At 47.0% G+C, this 23,810-nt stretch overlaps 1 protein-coding gene across 6 annotated transcripts in view; it reads left to right on the top strand.

The window, feature by feature from the left end:
• RALGDS (ral guanine nucleotide dissociation stimulator) overlaps positions 1 to 22,623 on the top strand; it is an 82,138-nt gene extending 59,515 nt beyond the window's left edge. For 3 of the 6 annotated variants that reach the window (XM_087879975.1, XM_087879974.1, XM_060684607.2), the window contains exons 3-18: positions 1,012 to 1,205; positions 3,400 to 3,474; positions 4,171 to 4,364; positions 5,108 to 5,223; positions 5,318 to 5,533; positions 6,829 to 6,932; positions 8,350 to 8,434; positions 11,082 to 11,159; positions 11,457 to 11,543; positions 13,594 to 13,626; positions 14,059 to 14,180; positions 15,076 to 15,171; positions 16,408 to 16,609; positions 17,457 to 17,702; positions 18,896 to 19,010; positions 19,763 to 22,623. In XM_087879975.1, coding sequence (XP_087736101.1) covers positions 1,012 to 1,205; positions 3,400 to 3,474; positions 4,171 to 4,364; positions 5,108 to 5,223; positions 5,318 to 5,533; positions 6,829 to 6,932; positions 8,350 to 8,434; positions 11,082 to 11,159; positions 11,457 to 11,543; positions 13,594 to 13,626; positions 14,059 to 14,180; positions 15,076 to 15,171; positions 16,408 to 16,609; positions 17,457 to 17,702; positions 18,896 to 19,010; positions 19,763 to 19,938 — 2,139 coding nt within the window. In that variant the 3' untranslated portion in view covers positions 19,939 to 22,623. Of the gene's footprint in view, positions 1 to 1,011; positions 1,206 to 3,399; positions 3,475 to 4,170; positions 4,365 to 5,107; positions 5,224 to 5,317; positions 5,534 to 6,828; positions 6,933 to 8,349; positions 8,435 to 11,081; positions 11,160 to 11,456; positions 11,544 to 13,593; positions 13,627 to 14,058; positions 14,181 to 15,075; positions 15,172 to 16,407; positions 16,664 to 17,456; positions 17,703 to 18,895; positions 19,011 to 19,762 lie in introns of all 6 variants that reach the window. The other 3 variants (XM_060684610.2, XM_060684608.2, XM_060684606.2) reach the window with 1 other exon arrangement.
• The last annotated feature ends 1,187 nt before the right edge of the window (positions 22,624 to 23,810 follow it).

The following is a 23,810-nucleotide window of genomic DNA, read 5'->3' on the forward strand; positions in this document are numbered from 1 at the left end:
TTTCGCTTAGCGATCGCTTCACTTAATGACCAAGTTGCTTGTCCCCTTTCATGGTCGCTAAACGAGGACTCTGTGCACTAATGCCAATACAGGCAGTCCTCGTCTTACGATATTCATTTAGGGATCGTTCAAAGTTACAACGTCCCTGAAAAAAGTGACTTACGGCCGTTTTCACCAGCATCCCCAGGATCCAAATTCAGACGCTTGGCAACTGACTCGTATTTATGACGGTTGCAGGGCTCGTGCGATCCTGTTTTTCGGGGACTTTCTGACGAGCAAAGTCAACGGGGAAGGATGCTGTCTAGCCTTGAGGGCTAGAAGCTGGCTTATTTTAACTGCCGATCCGTTGGGCTTGCCGCCTTGCCGAAAACTCCATCCAACAAGGTTTTAGAGTTTCCTGCCTGAGCCGAGGGGTTGGACTAGAAGACCTCCAAGGTCCCTTCCAACTCTGTACGGGGCCCCGGAGAAGGAGAACATCAGAGCAGCTGAGTTGAGCATTCAGCCCCTCCTCTGTTAGGGAATTGAGGTGTGGCGTCTGCGAAGCAGCGGAAAATATTTTGAATATTCTAAGGGCTGATCCCGAGGTGACCAAAGAGATTGTGTGCTTGTTTTGTTTTCCTTTTTCAAACTACGCCAGCACAGCTGAGAAAATAAAACGGTTGGCCGGAGATCCAGAACGAAGACGTTTGTTTTGATTCTGGCACGGTTCTCGAGCGGTGGAAACACGCTCCGTGCCCTGCGGAGTAGACCAAAGGGCTGCCTTGCCGTTAATCCTCGGCTTAACGACCGTTGCTGGGACTAGAACCAGAATTTCCAGACCTAAGCCAGGTGGTTGCTAAGTGAATTGCTCCGGATTTTACCGGCCCCACGGTTTGTTAAGAAAATCGCTGCCGTCGTTGAGCGAACGGTGCGGTCGTTAAACGAATCCAGCTTCCCCCTCATTGACTGTGCGTCCTCGGCTTTAAGGCAGCCCTTGGGACTCCCCTCCTCATGATTTCTCTCCCTTTGCAGTTTGAGAACGAGTCGGCCTTGAACCTCTACGAGACGTGCAAAGTGCGGACGATCAAAGCCGGCACCCTGGAGAAGTTGGTGGAATACCTGGTCTCGGCGTTCAAAGGCAACGATTCCACCTACGTGACGATTTTCCTCTGTACCTACCGGGCGTTTGCGACCACGAAGCAGGTCCTGGATCTTCTGCTCAACCGGTAATCCTTTCTCCCTCCTGAGGGGAGGCAGGCCCTGCTTTCAAGGCCTGAGCGATAGCCAGATGGGTCCCCCCCCATCTCTTGTGGGCTGCACACGTGGCCTACCTAAAAGGGTTGGCGTTCGTTGGGGTTTCCTTGACCTGGGGAAAGGCGGTTTGCCTTCAGCACCTGATGAGGTGGGCTGGATTGTCGGATCTTGGAAGGATTTGAGTTTGGGAAACGGGTAGAGAGTAGGCCTTCTTGCCTTCCTTTTCTCGTCTGTTTCCTTCCTTCTCTCATCTTCCTTCCAAGAGAGGATGGATTAATTCCAAGAGGGAGGAAGGATGGATTCCAAAGGTGAATGAGAAAGAGGGAAGGAAGGAAGGAACCCTTGAAGCTTTCTTTCTTTCTTTCTTTCTTTCTTTCTTTCTTTCTTTCTTTCTTTCTTTCTTTCTCTCTCTCTCTCTCTCTCTTCCTTCCTTCCTTCCTTCCTTCCTTTCCCGCTTTCTTATTTTCTTCCTTCCTTCTTACCATCCTTCATTGCTTCCTTCTTCCTTCCTTTCTCCCCCTCCCTCCCTCCCTTCCTTTCTGCTTTCCCTCTTCCTTATTTTCTTCCTTCCTTCTTACCTTTCTTTCTTGCTTGCTTGCTTCCTTCTTCCTTCTTTCCTCCTCCCTCCCTCCCTCCCTCCCTCCCTCCCTCCCTCCCTTCCTTTCATCTTTCCAGCTTTCTTATTTTCTTCCTTTCTTCTTACCATCCTTCCTTGCTTCCTTCCTTTCCCCCTCCTTTCTTCTTTCCCTCTTTCTTAGTTTCTTCCTTCCTTCTTGCCATCCTTCCTTGCTTCTTTTCTTCTTCCTTCCTTTCTCCCCACTCCCTCCCTTTCTTCTTTCCCTCTTTCTTAGTTTCTTCCTTCCTTCTTGCCATCCTTCCTTGCTTCTTTTCTTCTTCCTTCCTTTCTCCCCACTCCCTCCCTTTCTTCTTTCCCTCTTTCTTAGTTTCTTCCTTCCTTCTTATCATCCTTCCTCCCTTCTTTCTCTCTCTCTCTTGCCTTCCTTCCCCCCTCTCTCTCCTTCCTTCCCTTCTTCTCCTCCTCTCCCTCAGCCTTTACCAATCTGCCCATCCATTCTTTCACAAAAGGTACGTACACTTCAGAAATATGTTGGATTTGTTCAGTAGAACAAAACGCTTCCTCTTTTGCAAGGCAGCTGATTCCATTCCTCTAAAGCAGTTTATGCTCAAACTTGTCTGACAGGTTACTGAATTAGCTTCAGCCCCCCCCCCCCCCCCAAAAAAAAAAAAAAAAAAGGTTTGCTTATATACAGTAGTAGCCAAAATTGTGGAAACCTTTTGGGAAAAGTGTATTTTCTGAAACTAGTTAATAACACCACTTTTTGGGGGGAGCAGTCCCATAAAACCATAGATCAATGGAAACGTCATTTAATCAGGAATGTAATGCAATAACTTTTATGAAGGATTTGCTATTAGAATAGCAGTGACAGTATAAAGAAGACAAGTGAAACACGTAGAAAAAATGAGAGTTACAAAAATTATATACCATAGAAGAAACAAGATATACAAAAAGGATCCCCATATCAGTTAATACTTAGTTGGGTAACCTTTAGCATGAATGACGGCCTTACAACGTCTTCCCATGGAGGGAACCAAGTCTTTGAGTTCTGCAGCTGTTATCATGTGAAACCAAGATTGAAAGATGGCTTCTGTTAACTGGGTTTTATTGCTGGGTCGCTTCTGACTAGCAAGTTTCTTTAGTCGGCTCCATAATTTTTCCATTGGGTTAAAGTCTGGGCTATTCCCAGGCCATTCCAGCAGTGGAATAGGATTATCTTGAAACTCCAAAATAGAAGTGGTGTTATTAGCCATCAAACCTCAAAAATACACTTTTCCAAAAAGGTTTCCCACAATTTTGGCCACTACTGTATCTGTCTGTCTGTCTGTCTGTCTGTCTGTCTGTCTGTCTGTCTATCTATCTATCTCTCTATCTCTCTATCTGTATCTATCTCTATCTATCTATCTATCTATCTATCTATCTATCTATCTGTATCTATCTCTATCTCTCTATCTCTCTCTCTCTCTCTCTATCTATCTATCTACCTATCTATCTATCTATCACGCCAGGAAGCTTCACTTACCTAACAAATAGCTGTTAAAAATAAATAAAGTTTTGCATAAACATCCTTTTCTCTTTTTTCTATTTAGCTATGGGAAGTTCAACCACCAAGCCAATGGAGATCACCCCAGGCACGCTGTGGATGAGAAGCTGGAGTTGAAAAAGTAAGTGCCAGTTTCGTATTTGCCTCTCTTTCAAGTTTCTAGCCTTCAAGACGTTTTCTCCAGGGAAAACCGTACTACCATCATCACCCCTCCCAAGCCTGGGGAAATCATAGTTTTAAAAGTACAGGTACTCCTCAACTTGTGACTGCAATTGAGCCCCACATTTTTGTTGCTAAGTGAGAAATTTGTTAAGGGAGTTTTGCCCCTTTTCTCGCCACAGTTCTTAAATTAGTAACACGGTTGTTAAGTGAATCTGGCTTCCCCATTGACTTTGCTGTTGCTTCTTCTTCTTCTTCTTCTCCTTCTTCTTCTTCTTCTTCTTCTTCTTCTTCTTCTTCTTCTTCTTCTTTTTCTTCTTCTTCTTCTTCTCCTTCTCCTTCTTCTTCTCCTTCTCCTTCTCCTCCTCCTCCTCCTCCTCCTCCTCCTCCTCCTCCTCTTCCTCTTCCTCTTCCCCTTCCTCTTCTTCTTCTTCTCCTCCTCCTCTTCCTTCTTCCTCCTCCTTTTTTCCTCCTCCTCCTCTCCACACATCCTTCTAGCACTGATAATGTTACCTAGTTGGGTCATGAAACGTCTGCAAGAAAACCACCAAGCTCAGAGAGCGTCAAAGACCCCACATTTGAACCCCGAGCAACGAAAATATCCTCTGTTTAATAAATAAGCGTCTCCAAAACCTCTTTCTTCCTCTTAATCCCCCAGCACCATTTCATCCATCCTGGGAGCCTGGCTTGATCAATACTCCGAAGACTTCCGTAAACCACCGGATTACACCTGCCTTAAGCAGCTGATCATTTACGTCCGGCTTAATATCCCCGGCTCGGATTTGGAGAGGCGAGCACGAATCCTCTTCACTCAGTTCCAGCAACAAGAGCGAGCCGAGGCTGAAACGGAAGGTGAGCGCGGCATATATAACAACTTTTCAAAACCTGAGTTGGTACTCCTACGGCTCGTACGAACCCAACCTCTTGGCCTTGCCGTTTCCTCAGAGGTGGGTTTCAGCAGGTTCGGATCAGTTCTGGAGAACCAGTAGGGGAAATTTTGAGTAGTTCGGAGAACCGGCAGTAAAAATTCTGACTGGCTCTGCCCTCATCTATTTTCTGCCTCCTGAGTCCCAGCTGATCTGGAGGGAATGGAGATTTTGCAGCATCCTTCCCCTGGAGTGGGGAGGGAATGGAGATTTTACAGTATCCTTCCCCTGCCACGCCCACCAAGCCACGCCCACAGAACCGGTACTAAAAAAATTTGAAACCCACCACTGCGTTTCCTGCGCCTGAACCTACTGTGTTTCTCCGAAAATAAGACCCTGTCTTATCTTTTTTTGAACCCTGAAATAAGCGCTTGGCCTTATTTTCAGGGAGGTCTTACTATTTTGGGGCGTCTTACCTGATTTCCAGCTCTGTCACCCTAACCCTAACCAGAGGAAATGGCGGGGACTAGCTACGCATCTGTTTAAATATTTTCAGTGAGGGCTTATTTTCGGGAGGGCTTATTTTGGTGGGAGGGTTTATTTTCAGGGGGCTTATTATTCGGGGAGGTCTTATTTTCGGGGAAACACGGTAGGAAACGAATTCATTGAAGAACCCGAATAAGAAGTCTGTGTGAACGGCTGTTGCCTGTTGCCCTTTCCTTGCTGTAGATCATCCCAGTTGCCCTCTGAGGTTGGAGGATGAGAATGGCCTGAGCGAAGGCAAGTCGGAGTTCTTGTCCTTTTCTCCGGAGATGGCGGCTGAGCAGTTCACCCTGATGGATGCTGTAAGTCCGGCCAGGCCTGCTGTCCTTGGGGATCTTCTGCTTTCCTGCCTCTTTCCTCTGAACTGACTTGACCCCCTCGCCTTTCCCCACGCAGGAGCTCTTTAAGAAAGTGGTGCCTTATCACTGCCTCGGTTGCATCTGGTCTCAGCGGGACAAGAAGGGGAAGGAACATTTGGCCCCCAGCATCCGGGCCACCGTCTCCCAGTTCAACAGCGTCACGAATTGTGTCATCGCCACCTGCCTCGGGGACAGGATGCTGAAGCCCCAGCAGAGAGCCAAAGTGGTGGAGCGATGGATCGAAGTCGCCCGGGTACGTTAAGGATCCGACTGGCCCCTCTCTCTCTCTCTCTCTCTCTCTTCCCGTTAAAAAAATAAACCAGAGCTGTGCAGGGGTCAGAACTGAAAGTCAAAAGTCCAGATAGATAGAGGGAGGTAAACGATGGATGGATAGAAGTGATAGGAAGCTGGATGAAAGAAATGGGTGGATGGATGGGACAGACAAGGGGGAAGGAAGGAAGGAAGGAAGGAAGGAAGGAAGGAAGGAAGGAAGGAAGGAGAAAGATTATAGAGAAGGCAGATATAGACAAATAATAGCAGGAAGGAAGAAAAAGATGATAGAGAAGGAAGGGAGGGAGTTAGGAAGGGGAGGAAGGAAGGAAGGAAGGAAGGAAGGAAGGAAGGAAGGAGAAAGATGATAGAGAAGGCAGATACAGGCAGATGATAGCAGGAAGGAAGAAAAAGATAATAGGGAAGAAAAGGAAGGAGGGAGGGATGGAGGGAGAGAGAAAGATGGAGGGAGAGAGAAATAATGCATTGTAAGCTGCCCTGAGTCTCTGGAGAATGGTGGCATATAAATCAATTTAAAAAAAAAAAAAAGGAAGGAAAGGAAGGAAGGAGAAAGACTATAGAGAAGGCAGATATAGGCAGTTGATAGAAGGAAAGAAGAAAAAGATAATAGGGGAGAAAAGGAAGGAAGGAAGGGAAAGGAAAGAAGGAGAAAGATGATAGAGAAGGCAAATATAGGCAGTTGATAGAAGGAAAGAAGAAAAAGATAATAGAGGAGAAAAGGAAGGAAGGAAGGAAGGGAAAGGAAAGAAGGAGAAAGATGATAGAGAAGACAGATATAGACAGATGATAGGAAGGAAGAAAAAGATGATAGGGGAGGAAGGGAAGGAGGGAGGGATGGAGGGAGAGAGAAAGATTACAGAGAAGACAGATGTAGACAGATGACAGAAGAAAGGAAGAAAAATAGCAGGGAAGGAAAGGAAGGAAGAAAGCAAGGAAGGGAAGAAAAAAGGAAGATTATAGATAGAGAAGCTGGATTAGAGATATAGGGAGAGATTATAGAGAAGACAGATATCAACAGATGATAGAGAGATGAGGAACGAAGGAAAGAAAGACAGGTAAATAGATAGATCAAGATTATAGACGGGGAAAACAGATGCAGAGAGATGATAGACAGCATAGCTAGATTAGTGATACAGACAAGAGTTTTACTTGCAATACGAGGACTTTGAAAAGATTTGGATGTTCCTGTATGCGTAAGAGAGCGATCCGAGCAGCTAAATTTACATCCATCTTTTTTTTTCCCCTCCCCTTCTGCAGGAATGCCGCATCCTGAAGAACTTCTCCTCCCTCCGAGCCATCCTTTCTGCCCTCCAGTGCAACGCAGTTCACCGGTTGAAAAAGACCTGGGACGAGGTGTCGCGGTGAGTCAGAGGAGGGAAAAATCCGCGTGGATGAGCGCCCGTATCCCCTACTCCCGTGACGGCGAACCTTGGGCACGCATGTCAGAGATGACACGCAGAGCCCTCTCTCTGGGTACACGCTGTCGCCACCTGTTCTTCTCTTCCGGGTTCTGGTGCACGCATGCATGCAGGACAGCTGATCTTCGCACATGTGGGAGAGCCAGAAATTGGAAGATCAGCTGGCCGGCGTGCACATGTGCACCGGGCAGCTGCTCTTCCGGTTTACGGTGCTCCCATGCGTATAAAGACCAGCTGGCTGGCGCATGTGTGCACGCAGGAACCCAAAAGAGCAGCTGCTCCTCTGGTTTTCAGCACACGCGTGTGTTCAGTTCCAGATTGTTCCGGTTGTATTGAAAAATATAAAGATTTCCTTTCTATTCTCCTGCAAGCTGGTTTGGCAGCCGTGTGGAATTTCCAATGGGATGGAAACTTTTAATTTTAACGGAGATTTTAGCGGGAGGGAACGGGAGTGCCTTCGGATCAATGTTAAGACCGAATCTCTTCCTTAGCTGACTTTCACCTACACAGGGAAATGTTTTGAAAACAAAGCCAGCCAGTCTCGAAATGGGAAGCCTGCAAAAGTCATTTAAAGTCAAATTAAATTCCTTTTCCGGAGACAAATGTTTCCAAAAGGTTTCGGGTGGGCTGAATATTGAAACATTTAATTTGCAGAAAATTAAATTGAAACATTTAATCAACATTTTAAAAAAAACCAACCGACCAACCAACGTTTGACTTCCCTTTTGCAATTAAATGTTTCAATATTCAACCCACCAAAACATTTGCTTTCTATTCTTGTTTTTGCAATTTGCAGTTCTGTGTATTTTAAGCTGCAACTGTATCTCTGCTTATAGGGGGGGGGGAAATGGGTTATGTTTGCATATTTGCAGGCGTTTTTATAAGAATCGGATGTTCCCGTGTTTCATTACTATTCCTTAATTTGGTTTCACGCCAGGGATGATGGTTTGGATCCGGGTTGGTTGGGTTTTAAACTCCGGAAAGTCCCAATCGCAGTCAGATCTCAGTGCAGCCAGCAAATCTATACAAGTAGTCCTCAACTTATGATCACAATTGAGCCCCCAAATTATGTTGCTAAGTGATAAATTGGTTAAGTGGGTTTTGCCCCACAATGATCAGCTGTTTTTTCCGTGTGCGGCAGTGCCGGAAGATCTGGTCTTCTGGTTTCGCGCCAGAAACCGGAAGTTCATTCCCCGGCGCACGCATGCCCACTTGGCAGCTTCTCTTCTGGGGCGCGTCCCCGACGAGCGCGTGCCGAAAAGGTTCGCCATCACTGCCCTACCCCATTTCAGACAAGTGGCTGTCTAGTCCCTTCTTTTCACGTTGCATTTTTTTATTGTTGTCATTCCTTCATTTGCAGGGAGAGCTGCCGCATGTTCCACGAATTATCCGAAATCTTTTCGGACGAGAACAATCACTCCTTGAGCCGGGAGCTGCTGATTAAGGTAAGGGTGCCTCAGCTGGAATGGGAATGTTTCTCTTAAAATTTTTCTGGTACCCACCCTGATTGGGTTTGAAAGAGCCCTTAAAATCTGGCTTTTCGTGGGGTATTGAGTTAGATGGGACGGTTCCTGTTTTATTATTTTTAGAATAAATGGACTTCCTTCCTCCACATTTTCTTTCTTTCTTTCTTTCTTTCTTTCTTTCTTTCTTTCTTTCTTTCTTTCTTTCTTTCTTTCTTCCTTCCTTCCTTCCTTCCTTCCTTCCTTCCTTCCTATCTCTGTCTCTCTCTCTCTCTCTCAAGGGCGGGAAGGAAATTTCAAGTAGGAATGCAAAGAAAAGAAGGAATTTTGAGAGTGAATGAGGGAGAAAGGAAGAAAGAAAGAAATGAGAAAAGGAAGGAAGGAAGGAATCCTTTCTCCCTTCCCCCTCCTCCATCCCTCTTTCTTACTCACTTGAAATTTTCCTTTCTTCCTTCCTTTCTTTTTCTCTCTCTGTCTCCCTCTCTCTCCCTCTCCCTCTCTCTCTCTCTCCCTCTCTCTCTCTCTCTCTCTCTCTCTCTCAAGGGCGGGAAGGAAATTTCAAGTAGGAATGCAAAGAAAAGAAGGAATTTTGAGAGTGAATGAGGGAGAAAGGAAGAAAGAAAGAAATGAGAAAAGGAGGGAAGGAAGGAATCCTTTCTCCCTTCCCCCTCCTCCATCCCTCTTTCTTACTCACTTGAAATTTTCCTTTCTTCCTTCCTTTCTTTTTCTCTCTCTCTCTCTCTCTCTCTCCCTCTCCCTCTCTCCCTCCCTGAATTAATTTTCCTTCCTTCCATTCTCTCCTCTGGATGCCTGAGGCTTCATTTCTCTTTTCCCCACGATGCCTTCCTTATTCCTCGCTGGGCAAACTTCCTACGAAGCCAGGGCCAGCCTTATCAATCCGATGAATAATTTTTTTTAAAAAAGCGGCAACATTTAAACACCGCCTGTAGAAAGCCGCATCAGACCTGTCTCTCGGACGTGTGCCGGGGTGGGAAGCATCATTGCCTGGTGGGGAAAACCGCAATGCAAAACAGCCCCTGCATTCTCAAGCGATGGGCCGAAAAGGCCAATATTTTCTCCCTGCCCAGAAATAAAAAAGATTTCTCTGTTGCAGGAATGCACTGCAGTCCAAATGCCTTCTCAATGTAAACACGCTGGTGGTGACTCATCAGCGTGAGCCCGCTTGGGAGTTGGGAGGAAACTTTGAATGAGCGTATAACAAATAACATTTGTCTGTGTGTGTGTTTGTGTGTGTGTGGGTTCACCAGGAGTGCTAAAAGCCACAATGGTTGGACTCCTTCCTATTTAAAAGCTCTTAAGTCTCAAAGGAGTTGTAAGGCTGGGCGTGGAGAGTTGGCGAAGTTTTGCTCCTCGTCGCTCAAGTCTTTTTTTCCCCGCTGGCTTTTGACTCCGCTAAGCCGGCGTGAAGCAGAAGGAAGGCGCTGCTGTTGACAGCCCGATATCTCTGTGGTCTGCTTCATTTCAGAGGAAACTCCCAAAGTTGGCAGCCGAGGAATCCCCCGAGGAGGTGGGGCAGAAGATAAAGCCCCAGAAAAGAGGCCGATATGTCAACCAAGGGCTTCCCTGCCTCTTATCTTCTTTTTTTTTTTTCCCCTGGAGCACAGAAAGCTCACGAGGAGTGGATTAGCTGCCGTGCCTTGCTCGTATTTTCCTGGCGGCCTGGGGAGAGGCGGAAATTTATCCTTGACTTACAACCATTCATTTAGCGGCTGTCCGAACAACGGCCCTGAAAAAAAGAGAGCATATATATGACCCTTTTGGATACTTACAACCATTGCAGCATGGTGGTATTTTCCGGGCTGTTTCCAGACCTTTTTTGGGCCGTTTTCCAGGCTGTTTTCAGACTGTTTTTTTGGGTCATTTTCTAGCCAAAACCAGCCCAAAAGTGGCCTAAAAACTGTGTGAAAACAGCCTGGAAAACGACCAAAAAACAAGCCTTTTTCCAGGCCCTTTTCAGGCCATCTTTTGGTTGTTTTCTGGGCCGTTTCCAGGCCTTTTGGGGGCCGTTTTCCAGGCTGTTTTCAGACTGTTTTTTTGGGTCATTTTCTGGCCAAAAACAGCCCAAAAACTACATGAAAACAGCCTGGAAAATGACCAAAAAACAAGCCATTTTCCAAGCCATTTCTGGGCCGTTTCCAGGCCATCTTTTGGGCATTTTGGGGGCCGTTTCCAGGCTGTTTTTGGGGCCGTTTTTTGAGCCGTTTTCGGGCCAGAAGCAGCCCTGAAAACGGCCTGAAAACGGCCTGAAAAGAGCCAAGAAACAAGCATGCGTGTGCCGGCCAGCTGGTGTCCGTCACACGCACATACACGTGTGTTCCGGTTTGGGCATTCGGTGCCAAAAAGGCTCGCCATCACTGCCTTATCCCATCATCTTTGAAACCTCCAGGGATGGAGCATCCTTGTTCCAACTCTCAGGAAATTTCTCCTTAGTTCTAGGTTCGGTTCTCTCCTTCATGAGTTCCCATCGATTGTTTCTTGACTCGGGTGCTTTGAAGAATAGGTTGACGCCTCCCTCTCCCTCCACCTATCGACCCGAGGTTCGTGGTTTTGCCTTGAATTTCTCGTTCAATTCACCTTGACTTCTTCCTTCTCTTTCTTGAACTTCCAGGAAGGGACCTCCAAGTTTGCCACGCTGGAGATCAACCCCAAAAGAGCTCAGAAGCGCCTGCAGCAGCAACGAGAAATGGTGAGGATTGCAACGAAATTCAGACTGGCGCTCTCTGAGCTTGGCGGGATTCTTGCAGACGTTTCATTACCCAACTGGGTAATATCATCAGTTTAGTTTAGTTTAGTTTGTTGTCATTGCTTGTGGTACAGCGAAATTAAATGCCGCCTTCAGTGTACATTATAACTATAAAAATAAAAACGCAAGCATACATCCTTTACATTTTATATAATTGAAATTGAAAACCCGATATTGCACTATATACCGTATCTCTCTGCTGCCTCCGTTCCTCTTCCTAATTTTAATTTTCCATTCCAGGGTGTAATGCAAGGCACCATTCCTTACCTGGGCACTTTCTTGACCGACCTGGTGATGCTGGACACGGCCATGAAGGATTATTTAGAGGTAAGGTAATAGGTAAAAGTTCCCCTCGCACATACGTGTTAGTTGTTCCCGATTCTAGGGGGGCGGTGCTCATCTCCGTTTCAAAGCTGAAGAGCCAGCGCAGTCCGAAGACGTCTCCGTGGTCATGTGGCCGGCATGACTCAACGCCAAAGGCACACGGAACGCTGTTCCCTTCCCACCAAAGGTGGTCCCTATTTTTCTACTTGCATTTTTTTTTACGTGCTTTCGAACTGCTAGGTTGGCAGAAGCTGGGACAAGTCACTGGAGCTCACTCTGTTACGCGGCACCAGGGATTCGAACCGCTGAACTGCCGGCCTTTCGATCGACAAGCTCAGCGTCTTAGCCCCTTAGATCCTTAGATCCTAATTCTCCTTCTTCCTTTTTTTTAATCTTAAAAAATAATTTAAATTTTGGCCCTTCGTTTGCCTTCATCCTCTGACTTCTTTCCTGCCAGATTTATGTTTCTTTCTTTTTTTTCCTTCTTTTTAATTTGATGTTTAATTTGATGTCGTCTTTTTTGTAAAACATGGTTGGTTGGTTGGTTAGGGAGCCTTGCTCCGCCCAGATTGAAGCCCGCAAAAAAGAGGGCACGGCGCCCCCTGGTGGACCCTTCTGGTACTTAACCTTTTAGCAATGTTTGCATTTTTTATTTCATGGGGTTTGGGATCTCTTTGGCAGCCTATCTTTAAAGCAAAGAAAGCAGGAGCGTTGTCCTCCCTTTGTGGCGAGACGGGGCGGCAAATGCATTTAATGAATAAATAAAAAGAAAATTATCTCCCGAGCTTTCGAGCTGGTGCTTGCTTGGAGCCCATCCTCGGGGAATTTATTTCTCTCTCGCCAGAATGTGTGTTTTTGACCCATTCTGTGCATGGTATTTATGTGGTGCCTGGTTGTGTGGGGTTTTTTTTTTTTGTTATTGTTGTTGTTGATTGGGGTGTGGATGGATGGCTTGGGCTGCCAAGCCCTCCGTTCCTAAGTAACCGATAAGCTGGTGATAAACCAGCACTCCTGTTGATTGACAAGGGGCTCATTTCGTTTCCCAGACTTCAATCATTTCCCTGGCTGTTTTTCAGTGGTGAAATCCACATTTTTTTACTACCGGTTCTGTGGGCGTGGCCTGGTGGGCGTGGCTTGGTGGGCGTGGCAGGGAAAGGATACTGCAAAATCCCCATTCCTACATCACTCCAGGGAAATGATACTGCAAAATCCCTATTCCCACCCCACTCCAGGGGAAGGATACTGTAAAATCTCCATTCCCTCCCCACTCCTGGGGAAGGATACTGCAAAATCTCCATTCCCTCCCCACTCCAGGAGAAGGATACTGCAAAATCCCCATTCCCTCCCCACTCCTGGGGAAGGATACTGCAAAATCCCCATTCCCACCCCACTCTGGGGCCAGCCAGAGGTGGTATTTGCCGGTGCTCAAAATTTCCGCTTTCTATTCTATTCTATTCTATTCTATTCTATTCTATTCTATTCTATTCTATTCTATTCTATTCTATTTCTATTTCTATTTCTATTTCTATTTCTATTTCTATTTCTATTTCTATTTCTATTCTGTTTCTATCTCATTTTTCTATTCTATTCTATTCTATTCTATTCTATTCTATTCTATTCTATTCTATTCTATTCTATTCTATTCTATTCTATTCTAATTTTGTTGAGCAATGGGTGAGCATTTTCACAATGTGAGGGGAGTATTCTGGGAGCTCTGATCCCCTGAGAATTCTGGGAAATCCCTGTCAGTTCCTGCCTTGTTGCTTAAGACTTTTCGAACGTTTTTATATTTGGCATCCCAGCCGTATCCTGACGGATTCCTCGTCTTTTTAAACGTATTTTACTTGACCTGAATGCCTTAAAAAAATAATAATAATCTAGCCTCTAGATGCAAATAAATACATTGTGATCCTTGCAATGTTTGCTGATTTTGCTTTGCTGCAGAAAATATGTCTCTTTTTTTTAAACCTTTCTCATCTCTTAGATGTTTAGAAATGACTTGGGATGTTAAGCATCTGTTTTTTCTTTCTTTCTTTCTTTCTTTCTTTTTTAGGGAGGCCTGATCAACTTTGAGAAAAGGAGGAAGGTGAGATATTTGTGATTGTGGTTGTTACCACAGACCGGGTTTAAGGGCCACCACAATTAGTCCTGGATTTAACGACCCCAATTGAGCTCAACATTTATGCTGCTAAGCGAGACACTTGCGAGACCGTCACAAGTCCCTTCTCTCAGTGCCGTCCAGGCCACTAAAGGAATAGTTGTAAGCCAAGGACGACCTGTATTATCTTGAGAAAGAGGGAGGCAGGGGTTCAAACTCAGAAGTTTGGAATGACTTCTTCTCAAAGAGCTGCTGGTTGACTGGCTGGCAGAAATTGTTTGATAAAAGTTTGATTAAATCTACCCTCATTTTGCTGGTGCTGCTGCTTTTAAAGTCACGTTTCTTGGGGGGTTCTCCCCCCCTTTTTTTTCTTCCTTCTTTAAACACAAACGCACATTAACCTCTTCGTTGTTCCTGCAGGAGTTCGAAGTCATCGCCCAGATCAAGTTGCTTCAGTCGGCTTGTAATAATTACAGCTTCAAGAAGGACGATCGGTTTGGGACTTGGTTTCACAGCGTGGAACGCCTCAGCGAAGCCGAGAGGTAAGTGGGAGCTGTTTTCTTCTTCGGGGCTGCAAATGAAGATTTTGGTGGGTTTATTCCTCTCCTCGCCCTCCGATTTTTTGTTCACGGGGAGCAGGGATGAAATCCAAATTTTTTTTCCCTACCGGTTCTCTAGAACCTGTCAGAACCTGCTGGATTTCACCCCAATGGTGAGGAAAGTTGAGGACTTGACTGTAAAGCCAAGAAATATTTCTTTCTTTGTTTGTATCCTGACTGATTATGTTTGCAAATAGGGCTGCGAATAGACACAACACACTTTCCTCTTCCTATTTTCCCCACAATAACAACACTATGAGTTGAGTTGGGTTGGGCTGAGGGAGAGGGACTGACCCAAAGACACCCAGCTAGCTTTCGTTCCTAAGGCAGGACTAGAACTCACCATCTCCTGGTGATTGGCCCAAAGTCACCCAGCTGGTTTTCATGCCTGAGGCAGGACTAGAACTCACCATCTCCTGGTGATTGGCTCAAAGTCACTGAATCAGCTTTCATGACTAAATCAGGACTAGAACTCACCATCTCCTGGTGATTGGCCCAAAGTCACCCAATTGGCTTTCATGCCTAAGGCGGGACTAGAACTCACCGTCTCCTGGTGATTGGCCCAAAGTCACCCAGTTGGCTTTCATGCCTAAGGCAGGACTAGAACTCACCGTCTCCTGGTGATTGGCCCTAAGTCACTGAATCAGCTTTCATGACTAAATCAGGACTAGAACTCACCGTCTCCTGGTGAGCCCAAAGTCACCCAGCCGGCTTTCATGCCTACGGCAGGACTAGAACTCACCGTCTCCTGCTTTCTAGCCTGTTGCCTTAACCACTAGACCAAATCTCCTACAAGTGGGTCTCAATGCTTCTAGTCCTCTCTTTCCTTTGTTTTCAGCTACGGCCTTTCGTGCGAGATCGAACCCTTGTCGGAATCGGCCAGCAACACGCTGAAAGCCAAGAAGAACACGGGCATCATTAAGCGGTGGAGCGAGTAAGTGGGAAGTTGGGGTGTGTGTGGCAAAGGCAGTGGTGGGTTCCTCCGGGTTCGACCCGGTTCTCCCGAGACGGTAGCGGTGACGATATGACTGCATTTTGGGGGGGTGGTCAAAAGCCCAAGAGGGATTTAAGGATGTCTAGCTTGGATCGCCCTCTTGCCCCTTCCTCCCTTGGAGGAATGGTCTGTGCGATCGATTGGGGCACCACGTAGAGGAGAGAACCTGCGGTGGAATGTGTGTGTGACTGACCTTGGGGGACTTAAGGAGAAGAGATTCTGCCCGGGAAACAATCAGAGAAGAGAGGCAGGAGCCCTCAGTTGCTCAACAGACAGAGGAAGAAAGTTAGGAAGGACTCGTGCTGATGCATCAAGCAGTTAAAAGTGGCAGCAGGAAGCGACTTAGTGTTCCTTTGCTCTTTCTCTCTCTCTCTCTCCCTCTCCCTCTCTTTCTCTCTCACTCTCTCTCTCTCTCCATCTCTCTCTCTGTCTCTCTCCCTCTGTCTCTCTCCCCCCTCTCCCTCCCTATCTCTCTCTCTCTCCTTCTCTCATCCCCCTCTGTCTCCCTCTCCCTCTCTCTCTTCCACCTCTTTCCCTCTCCCACTCTCTCTCCACCTTTCTCTCCATCTCTCCCCCCTCTCTCTTTCCCCCTCTCTTTCCCCCTCTCTCCCTCTCTCTCTCTCTCCACCTCTCCCTCTCTCTCCCTCTCTATTTCCAAAGTTAACATACAAACGTCAACGAAAAAAGGGAAACAACAAACACAGCAAAAACAAAAGACACACACAAAAAAATGTCCGTTAACAAAACCCAAACACATATATTGTCCTCTCTAGTTGAATACTGATTAATATATTTCAGAATAAGAGAATATCTGAGCTGGAGGTCCAACTGAGCAGGAGATCCTATACCATTTGAGACAAATGGCTGTCCAGTCTCTTCTTAAAAGCCTCCAGTGATGGAGCATCCACAGCCTTGACTCCCTCTTCTTTGGGGCAGCCCCTGAGATATTGGAAAACTGCTATCATATAGTTCTCTGCCTCTCTTCTCTAATTGTTTCCTAGGCAGCACCTTCTTTCCTTCCTTCCTTCCTTCCTTCCTTCCTTCCTTCCTTCCTTCCTTCCTTCCCCTCAGATCATCACACAATCCATTACAGGCCCACGCTTCCCATTCAAGGTGGGAGCCAGCCCCATACAATCCCCTTCACCAGCCCTTTTCCTGACTCTCTTCTCCCCACAGCCGACAGGCCCCCAGTACCGATTCCTGCACCAGCGGCAGCTCTCACTCCAAGTCCTTTGACCAGTTGAAGTGCGGGCCGTATCTCTGCAGCAGTGATGGGGCCGATTCGGTCAGCATCACCTCGGCGGGTTCCAGCAGCTCCGACGTGGAAGAGATCAACATCAGCTACATTCCTGATTCGCCCGAGGTTCAAGAGAAGAAGGTACAGGACCACGGCTCGCTGGGATCCACTCGTGCCCAGGGGGTCAGGCGGCAGGTGCGCCCCATTTCGGGGGGGTGGGGGGGAGGTAGGAGGGCTTTGATGTGGGGGTTGGTTGAGAGCAACCAGGGAACTGAGAAGCTGAGATGTTCTTCATGGTGCTTTGGAGAGATACGATGAAATTTGTGGGGCAATAGAAGATGTTTAGAGATGGTTTGGAGAGTCCACCTCCAAAACTATCTGTTGTGGCCTATCGGCCCCTCCAGCAGCCAAATCAGAGGAGGAGGAGGAGGCGTGGGAGTCAGGGTCAGCATCCAGGCAACCTGAGAGATCCGAGAGAGGAAAGAGGGAATGGAGTCAACAGCCCCCAGCTCTGGAGGTGGCTGATGAGGAGGAGGAGGAACAGCTGAGTCCAATGCCTGATGCATGGATGCACAGACGGCAGAGGAGAGGAGAGCAGTGGAGATCTATGAGCCGGTCCTTGGGACAGAAGAACCACCACTGCTAGCGAAGCCCCACTCTTTTATCTGGGGATAAAAGGCAGAGGGGCGGAGATGAATAGATGTGGGAAGCTGCTGGACGGCCTTGTTAGCCTGCGTTGAGAGAGAAACTTTTTCCCGGGGCTGCTAATAAAGGAATCTTTTGATTTAACTTCAGAGGGTTGGCCGTGTTTGGGGAGCTGGGTCAGGACACTCTCTTCTCAACTTCTTCCTCGTCCTTCTGGACCACGGCGGGTCCTGTTGTAAGGCACCATGAAGGCATCTCCCAACAAGGGCAAAGATAGGATAGCTAGTAGATCTCGTTGATTAGATCATCAACGTTGTCTTTCGTTTCTCTTTCGTCTATAAAGTTTTGGGAATCTACCTCATTGTCCTCCTTGGATACGTCGGGTGTCGGGTCAAGTTCCAGCAGCGCTTCGTCGTCGTCCGTCTCCTCCACGCCGGTGACCGTGTCCCGTACGCACAAACGCTCCGTCTCGGGCATTTCCAGCTATTCCTCCCTCTCGTTGCCTCTTTATAACCAGCAGATCGATGATTGTTGTATCATCCGAGTCAGCTTGGCGGTGGATAATGGAAACATGTATAAAAGTATTTTGGTAGGTACCTTCCGTCTTTGCCGGAGGTGAGAAGGTTGGGATAATAATCTAGCCCGAATTGAAACGTCTATCTGTCGATGAGACTTGAGCCAGTGTGGAACCACAGCTAGTGAAAATCATGTCTTTACGCTGTCTCTTCTTGCGCGCTCACAAAGAGACAGCCTTTGCCGTCCTCAAGAAAATATTTGTAGCTGGGGGCTGAACTGTGGGGTCCTTGGTGCTCTCTGAGCTTGGTAGTTTTCTTGCAAACATTTCATGACCCAACTAGGTAACGTCATCAGTGCTAGAAGGGAATAGATTTTGCAGAGTGCAGGCAAAGGCGAAGGAAGAGGAGGAGGAGGAGGAGGAGGAGAAGAAAGAGGAGGAGAAAGAGAAGAAAGAGAAGAAGAAGAGGAGGAGGAGGAAGAGGAGAAGGAGGAGGAAGAGGAAGAGGAGGAGGAGAACTGTGGGGTCCTTGGTGCTCCCTGAGCTTGGTTGTTTTCTTGCAAACATTTCATGACCCAACTAGGTAACGTCATCAGTGCTAGAAGGGAATAGATTTTGCAGAGTGCAGGCAAAGGGGAAGGAGGAGGAGAAGAAAGAGAAGGAGAAGAAAGAGAAGAAGAAGAGGAGGAGGAGGAGGAGAACTGTGGGGTCCTTGGTGCTCCCTGAGCTTGGTTGTTTTCTTGCAAACATTTCATGACCCAACTAGGTAACAACATCAGTGCTAGAAGGGAATAGGTTTTGCAGAGTGCAGGCGAAGGGGAAGGAGGAGGAGGAAGAGGAGGAGGAGGAGGAGAAGAAAGAAGGAGGAGAAAGAGAAGGAGGAGAAAGAGAAGAGAGAGAAGAAGAAGAGGAGGAGGAGGAAGAGGAAGAGGAGGAGGAGAACTGTGGGGTCCTTGGTGCTCCCTGAGCTTAGTTGTTTTCTTGCAAACATTTCATGACCCAACTAGGTAACAACATCAGTGCTAGATGGGAATAGGTTTTGCAGAGTGCAGGAGGAGGCGGGGAGGAGGAGGAAGAGAAGGAAAAGGACTCGGGTCCTTGGTGCTCCCTGAGCGTGGTAGTTTTCTTGTTTCATGACCCAACTAGGTAACATCATCAGCGCAACATCTACAGAACATAGCAACCGCCTTAGCCATGAAATTAAGGGAAGTTGGCTTCGCTTCACCGTGTGCCTAAAGGTGTCCCTCTTTTAAATGCCACTCTTCCAGGTGACAAGCCAGGATAAAACCCCGGTGGTGATTCGGAAAGCGATGGCCAAACACAACCTGGACGGGGATCGGCCGGAAGATTATGAACTCATCCAGATCATCTCCGAAGAGAGAGGTACAGAAGTTGGTAATTTGGACCCTCCTGATTTTATTTCATGCTATTTCTTTATTTACCGTGCGGGTTAACTTTCCCCAAACTCTGGATTTAAATAAATAAATATATCAAAAAATAAATAAATTCGGGAAATGCACAAGGCTGGTTTTGCACGCTTCACTAAAAGGGAGCGTAGTTATCGGCTCAACCTGGCACGCATGCCTGTTTTTGGGCTGTTTTTCGGGCCGTTTTCAGGCCATTTTTCGGGTTGTTTTTCAACCGTTTTTCAGCTGTTTTCAGACTGTTTTTCAGCTGTTTCCAGACCGTTTTTCAGCTGTTTTCAGACCGTTTTTCAGCTGTGTTCAGACCGTTTTTCAGCTGTGTTCAGACCGTTTTTCAGCTGTTTTCAGTTTTTCAGCTGTTTCCAGACCGTTTTTCAGCTGTTTCCAGACCGTTTTTCAGCTGTGTTCAGACCGTTTTTCAGCTGTTTCCAGACCGTTTTTCAGCTGTTTCCAGACCGTTTTTCAGCTGTTTTCAGACCGTTTTTCAGCTGTTTTCAGACCGTTTTTCAGCTGTTTTCAGACCGTTTTTTGGCCTTTTTCGGGCCTAAAACCACCAGAAGAGCAGCTGGCGATGGCGCGCGTGCCCACAGAGAAGGCTCTGCGTGCCACCTCTGGCATACGTGCCATAGGTACCCCATCACGGGACTAGGGCATTAAGTTACCGTGAGTAGGGATCATTTCTTTTCCTTTCTCTCTCCCTCCTCCCCATAGAGCTCAAAATTCCCGACAACGCCAACGTCTTCTACGCCATGAACTCGGCCGCCAATTACGACTTCATGCTCAAGAAGCGAGGCTTCTCCAAAGTGATCAAAATCAAGCACGGCTCCAGCTCCACGCTCCCCAGGGTGAAGCAGAAAGGATTGAAAATCGCCAAAGGCATCTTCTAACCGAGGGGTGGGGGGGAAAGGTGTGTGTGTGGGGGGGTCTCCGTGTCTCCCCCTCCCACTGACTCTCCAGGTTGTCGTCCTGCCCCCCCCCCACCACCACGGGCCCTTCTGTCTTAAGCCACACTGGGGCGTCTGTATATGTGAGACGATGACGCCTCTAGTTACCTAAGCCTCGGATTTTCGCCCGGGAATTTAGGAACGTTGGTGAGATCTTCAAGAAGTTGGTGGCTCCTTCTCAACCAAGCTTCTGCAGACTTCTGAGCGTGTGGGATGTGTCGGCAGAAGTTGCCTTTAAAAAGATGTGTATTGCTGGGGGGTTTCTTCCTCCCCCTCCAACTCCGATCCGGGGAGGATTTTTAGCCTTTAAAAAAACAAAACAAAGCCGAAAATATAAAAATACAAAATTCACCTCTCTCAAGGTCTAAAGGACTCCACAGCCTGTGGCTGCGTGAACTTCCCCGTCCACCGTTTCTGCCTTATCTTCTGTTGACCAACAAAGACTGGGGGCTTCGACAATTTCTGAAAGGGTTTTTTTTTTCCCCACCGTGGACGTACCGGAAGAGCAAAGGATGTGGAATCGGGAGTGGTTCCCCCCCGTTTCCGTATCGCGAGGAAGACTCGACACTCGACACTTTCGTGGCCCGGGAAAGTGGAATTTCCTGTGGGAATTGGAGAAGGGATATGTGTGTGTGTGTGTGTGGCTGAAGATGGCCTTTTAGGATGCCAGACCAAGCCACCAGATCATTAACTTCTCCATTTTTTTATTTTTTATTATTATTATTATTAATATCTGGCCTTTTTATTTTCTTTTAAGAAGAACCTGCACCAAAGATCTTAACAGCACTGGTTGTTTTGTTTTTCTGTTGTTGTTTTTTTCAGTCGTCAAATCTCTCGGCTGACACACTAGGAGTAAAACAAAAAACAAAAAACACTTAGCTTTTGTACAGACGCGTGTAAATAAAATTTGTGGATTGGACGAAGAATCGGGGCGGGGGACGAACCGAGAGCTCTAAAGTGTGAGGCCATTCCTCACCCTCCCCCCTTCACCCCAATATGGGGCTCCTGACCCCAATGGACAGGTACCACTTTTGTGTTGACACGGACTTCAGCCCTGACTACGAAGTAGCTTCTGTGACTGATTTTTTTTTCTTTTTTGTAAAAAACAAAACAAAAAACAAGCCTCGACGAGAATCGACCCCGCTTTTCCTGAATTTACTAATTCCCTCGATATTTATTGTTTGTAAATAGCCCGGTTGGATTTATACATTTTACTAACCCCGTCTTTAAAAAGTCCGTGACGTTCCCTTTTATTTTCTGTTTGTTTTTTTTTTTTAAAGGGTTTTGTGGAGGGGCGAGGGAAATTTTAGGTGTGAAAGGAAGGGTGAAGCAGAAACTCCAGTTTTAACATCTCGGGTTGTTTCCGAGAGCTTTGTGGTTTGAGTGCAAAGAGCTTGGAGGAATTCAGGCAAGGAGAGAGAGAGAGATAAAGCTCCCCCAAATGCATCAAGGCTTAATAAATTCATCCTTAAAACTTCAAAACAACAACAACAAAACCCATAAGGATAAACTGGCTTCTTTCGCAGCCCGGAATTCAGTGCCCAGAGGCAGCTTAGGAGGGAGATGTATTTAACTGAGGAGAGGGCATTGCTCGCCCCTCCTTCCCCGATGCCTCAAAGCCACGCAGGGAAATATGAATTTTTGCAGTTTCATGGATTCTTGTTTCTTGGCAGAGAATCCTCAATTCGAATCGAAAGGCGACGTCAAACGCCGGTGGCTCCATTGGGCCACGGAAATCTCCAGTTTCCAAGCCACGTGCCAAGAACCTGGATGGGGCAGCATCTTCTCCGCTGAATCTTCTCTTTTGGGATCCCCAAAAGATTTGGGACTCTCCTCTTTTGGGATCCCCAAAAGAGGGGGGGTACCCCACTGCTTTTTCGAGCCTGTTTAACAAGAAGATACTTAAAGACCCCCTCGAGAAAAACCAACCCACCCACCCGCTAACACCGGTGGATTTTTCCACCCCCTCCACCTCTGCCTATGAAGGAAAGGATCGTCTTCCTGAAGGCAGAGGCGAAGTTCCTCCTCGCCTCCCATCTTTTTCCACACACCCACCACCATCTTTTCCACCCCCTTCCCAACTTTTTCTAGGATCCTCATCGGATGCTTTTTATGAATTCCCGCGCCCTAAGAAGACAACGCTGATTTTTCTAGTCTCGCTTGTTTTACAGTTTCCCTGGTGGGCAGGGGGTGTGTGGAATTGGTGGCCTCCTGTTCAGCTGCTTGGCTGGGAGGAAGGAAGGGGGCTTAAGGGGTCCTTTTCTACCTGGAGGCCACCTTCTCTCTGTTGATCGGCCAGGTGAATGCTTTCTGCCCCCCTCCGCTTCCCCAAATTGGCAAGGATTTGCCTTCCTTGGGACAACACGCCGTCCCTTGACCATACCGAGATGCAATTAAGGGGGTATCGGGCTTTATAATTCTTGCCTAAATATTTTTAGCCTTCTCTCTCCCCCCACCCCCCTTTTTGCTGGGGGTTGGTGTCAGGAGGCTTGTCTCCAGCCAATTCCACAACCAGTGTGCAAGTGAGCTGTCTAGGCGAGGTCAAATTTTGTACCTATTTCTGTGAAGTAGCACACTAATGCTGATGTAAGTAGCCTTTTCAATTAAAAGAGAAACCGGTCCTATCGTCGTCTTGTCTGGGTGCCTCTCTTGAGAAGAGTCGGGGGCTTCGATCCTAAGGTTTCCCGAAAGAACGGCGTCGGGCAAGAGAAATCCTGTTCGCCGACAATTTCGAATTGAGAAATTGAATTTATTCGTAGCTCAGGATTGAACTGTTGACAGCGGTGGAATTCAGATTTTTTTTTTACTACCGGTTCTGTGGGCGTGGCTCGGTGGGCGTGGCAGGGGAAGGATACTGCAAAATCTCCATTCCCTCCCCACTCCTGGAGGAAGGATACTGCGAAATCCCCATTCCCTCCCCACTCCCGGGGGAAGGATACTGCGAAATCCCCATTCCCTCCCCACTCCTGGGGGAAGGATACTGCGAAATCCCCATTCCCAAAGAGTTGCCCTAGCAACACCCAGTGTGCTGCAAAACTGAGCTGAACTGCCGGAGAGCCCATTTTTCAAAATTAATGGACAAGACTCTCCCTCCAGCCTTTCTCTCCTTTTCTCTCTCTTTCTCTCTTCCTCATTTCTTTCTCTTTTTCTCTTTTTCTCTTTCTTTTTCTTTTTCTCTCTCCCAGTCTCTTTCTCTCACTCTCTCTCTCCCAGTCTCTTTCTTTCTCTCTTTCTCTTCCAGTCTCTCTCTTTTCTCTCTCTCTCTCTCTCTCTGTTTCTCTCTCTGTGTGTGTGTCTCTGTCTCTGTGTGTGTGTGTGTATGTGTGTCTCTCTCTGTGTCTCTCTCTGTGTCTGTCTCTCTCTGTCTCTAATAATAATAATAATAATAACAATAATAATAATTTTATTTCTATACTGCCCTTTTCCTGAAGGACTCAGGGTGGTGTACAGCCTATTAAAAACACAAAGACAAACAACAATTAAAATAATTTAAAATTATTAAATAATTTCGGCTCAATATTAAAACCCCCCAAAATTTAAAACATCCAATTTAAAATCATTACATTGATAGCCCGGCCTCTCTCTCTCTCTCTCTCTCTCTCTCTCTCTCTCTCTCTCTCTGTCTCTCTCTCTCTGTCTCTCTCTGTCTCTGTCTCTGTCTGTCTGTCTGTCTGTCTCTCTCTCTCTCTCTCTCTCTCTCTCTCTGTGTGTGTGTGTGTCTCTGTGTCTCTCTTTCTCTGTGTGTGTGTATGTGTTTCCCAAAGCAACAGAGATGCTGGAATTTGGGACTTTCGCAGGCGGAACAAACGGGGAAG

This window comes from Pantherophis guttatus, chromosome 16 (genome assembly GCF_059756535.1).
Source record: "Pantherophis guttatus breed Tessera chromosome 16, ASM5975653v1, whole genome shotgun sequence".
Taxonomy (NCBI): Eukaryota; Metazoa; Chordata; class Lepidosauria; order Squamata; family Colubridae; genus Pantherophis; species Pantherophis guttatus.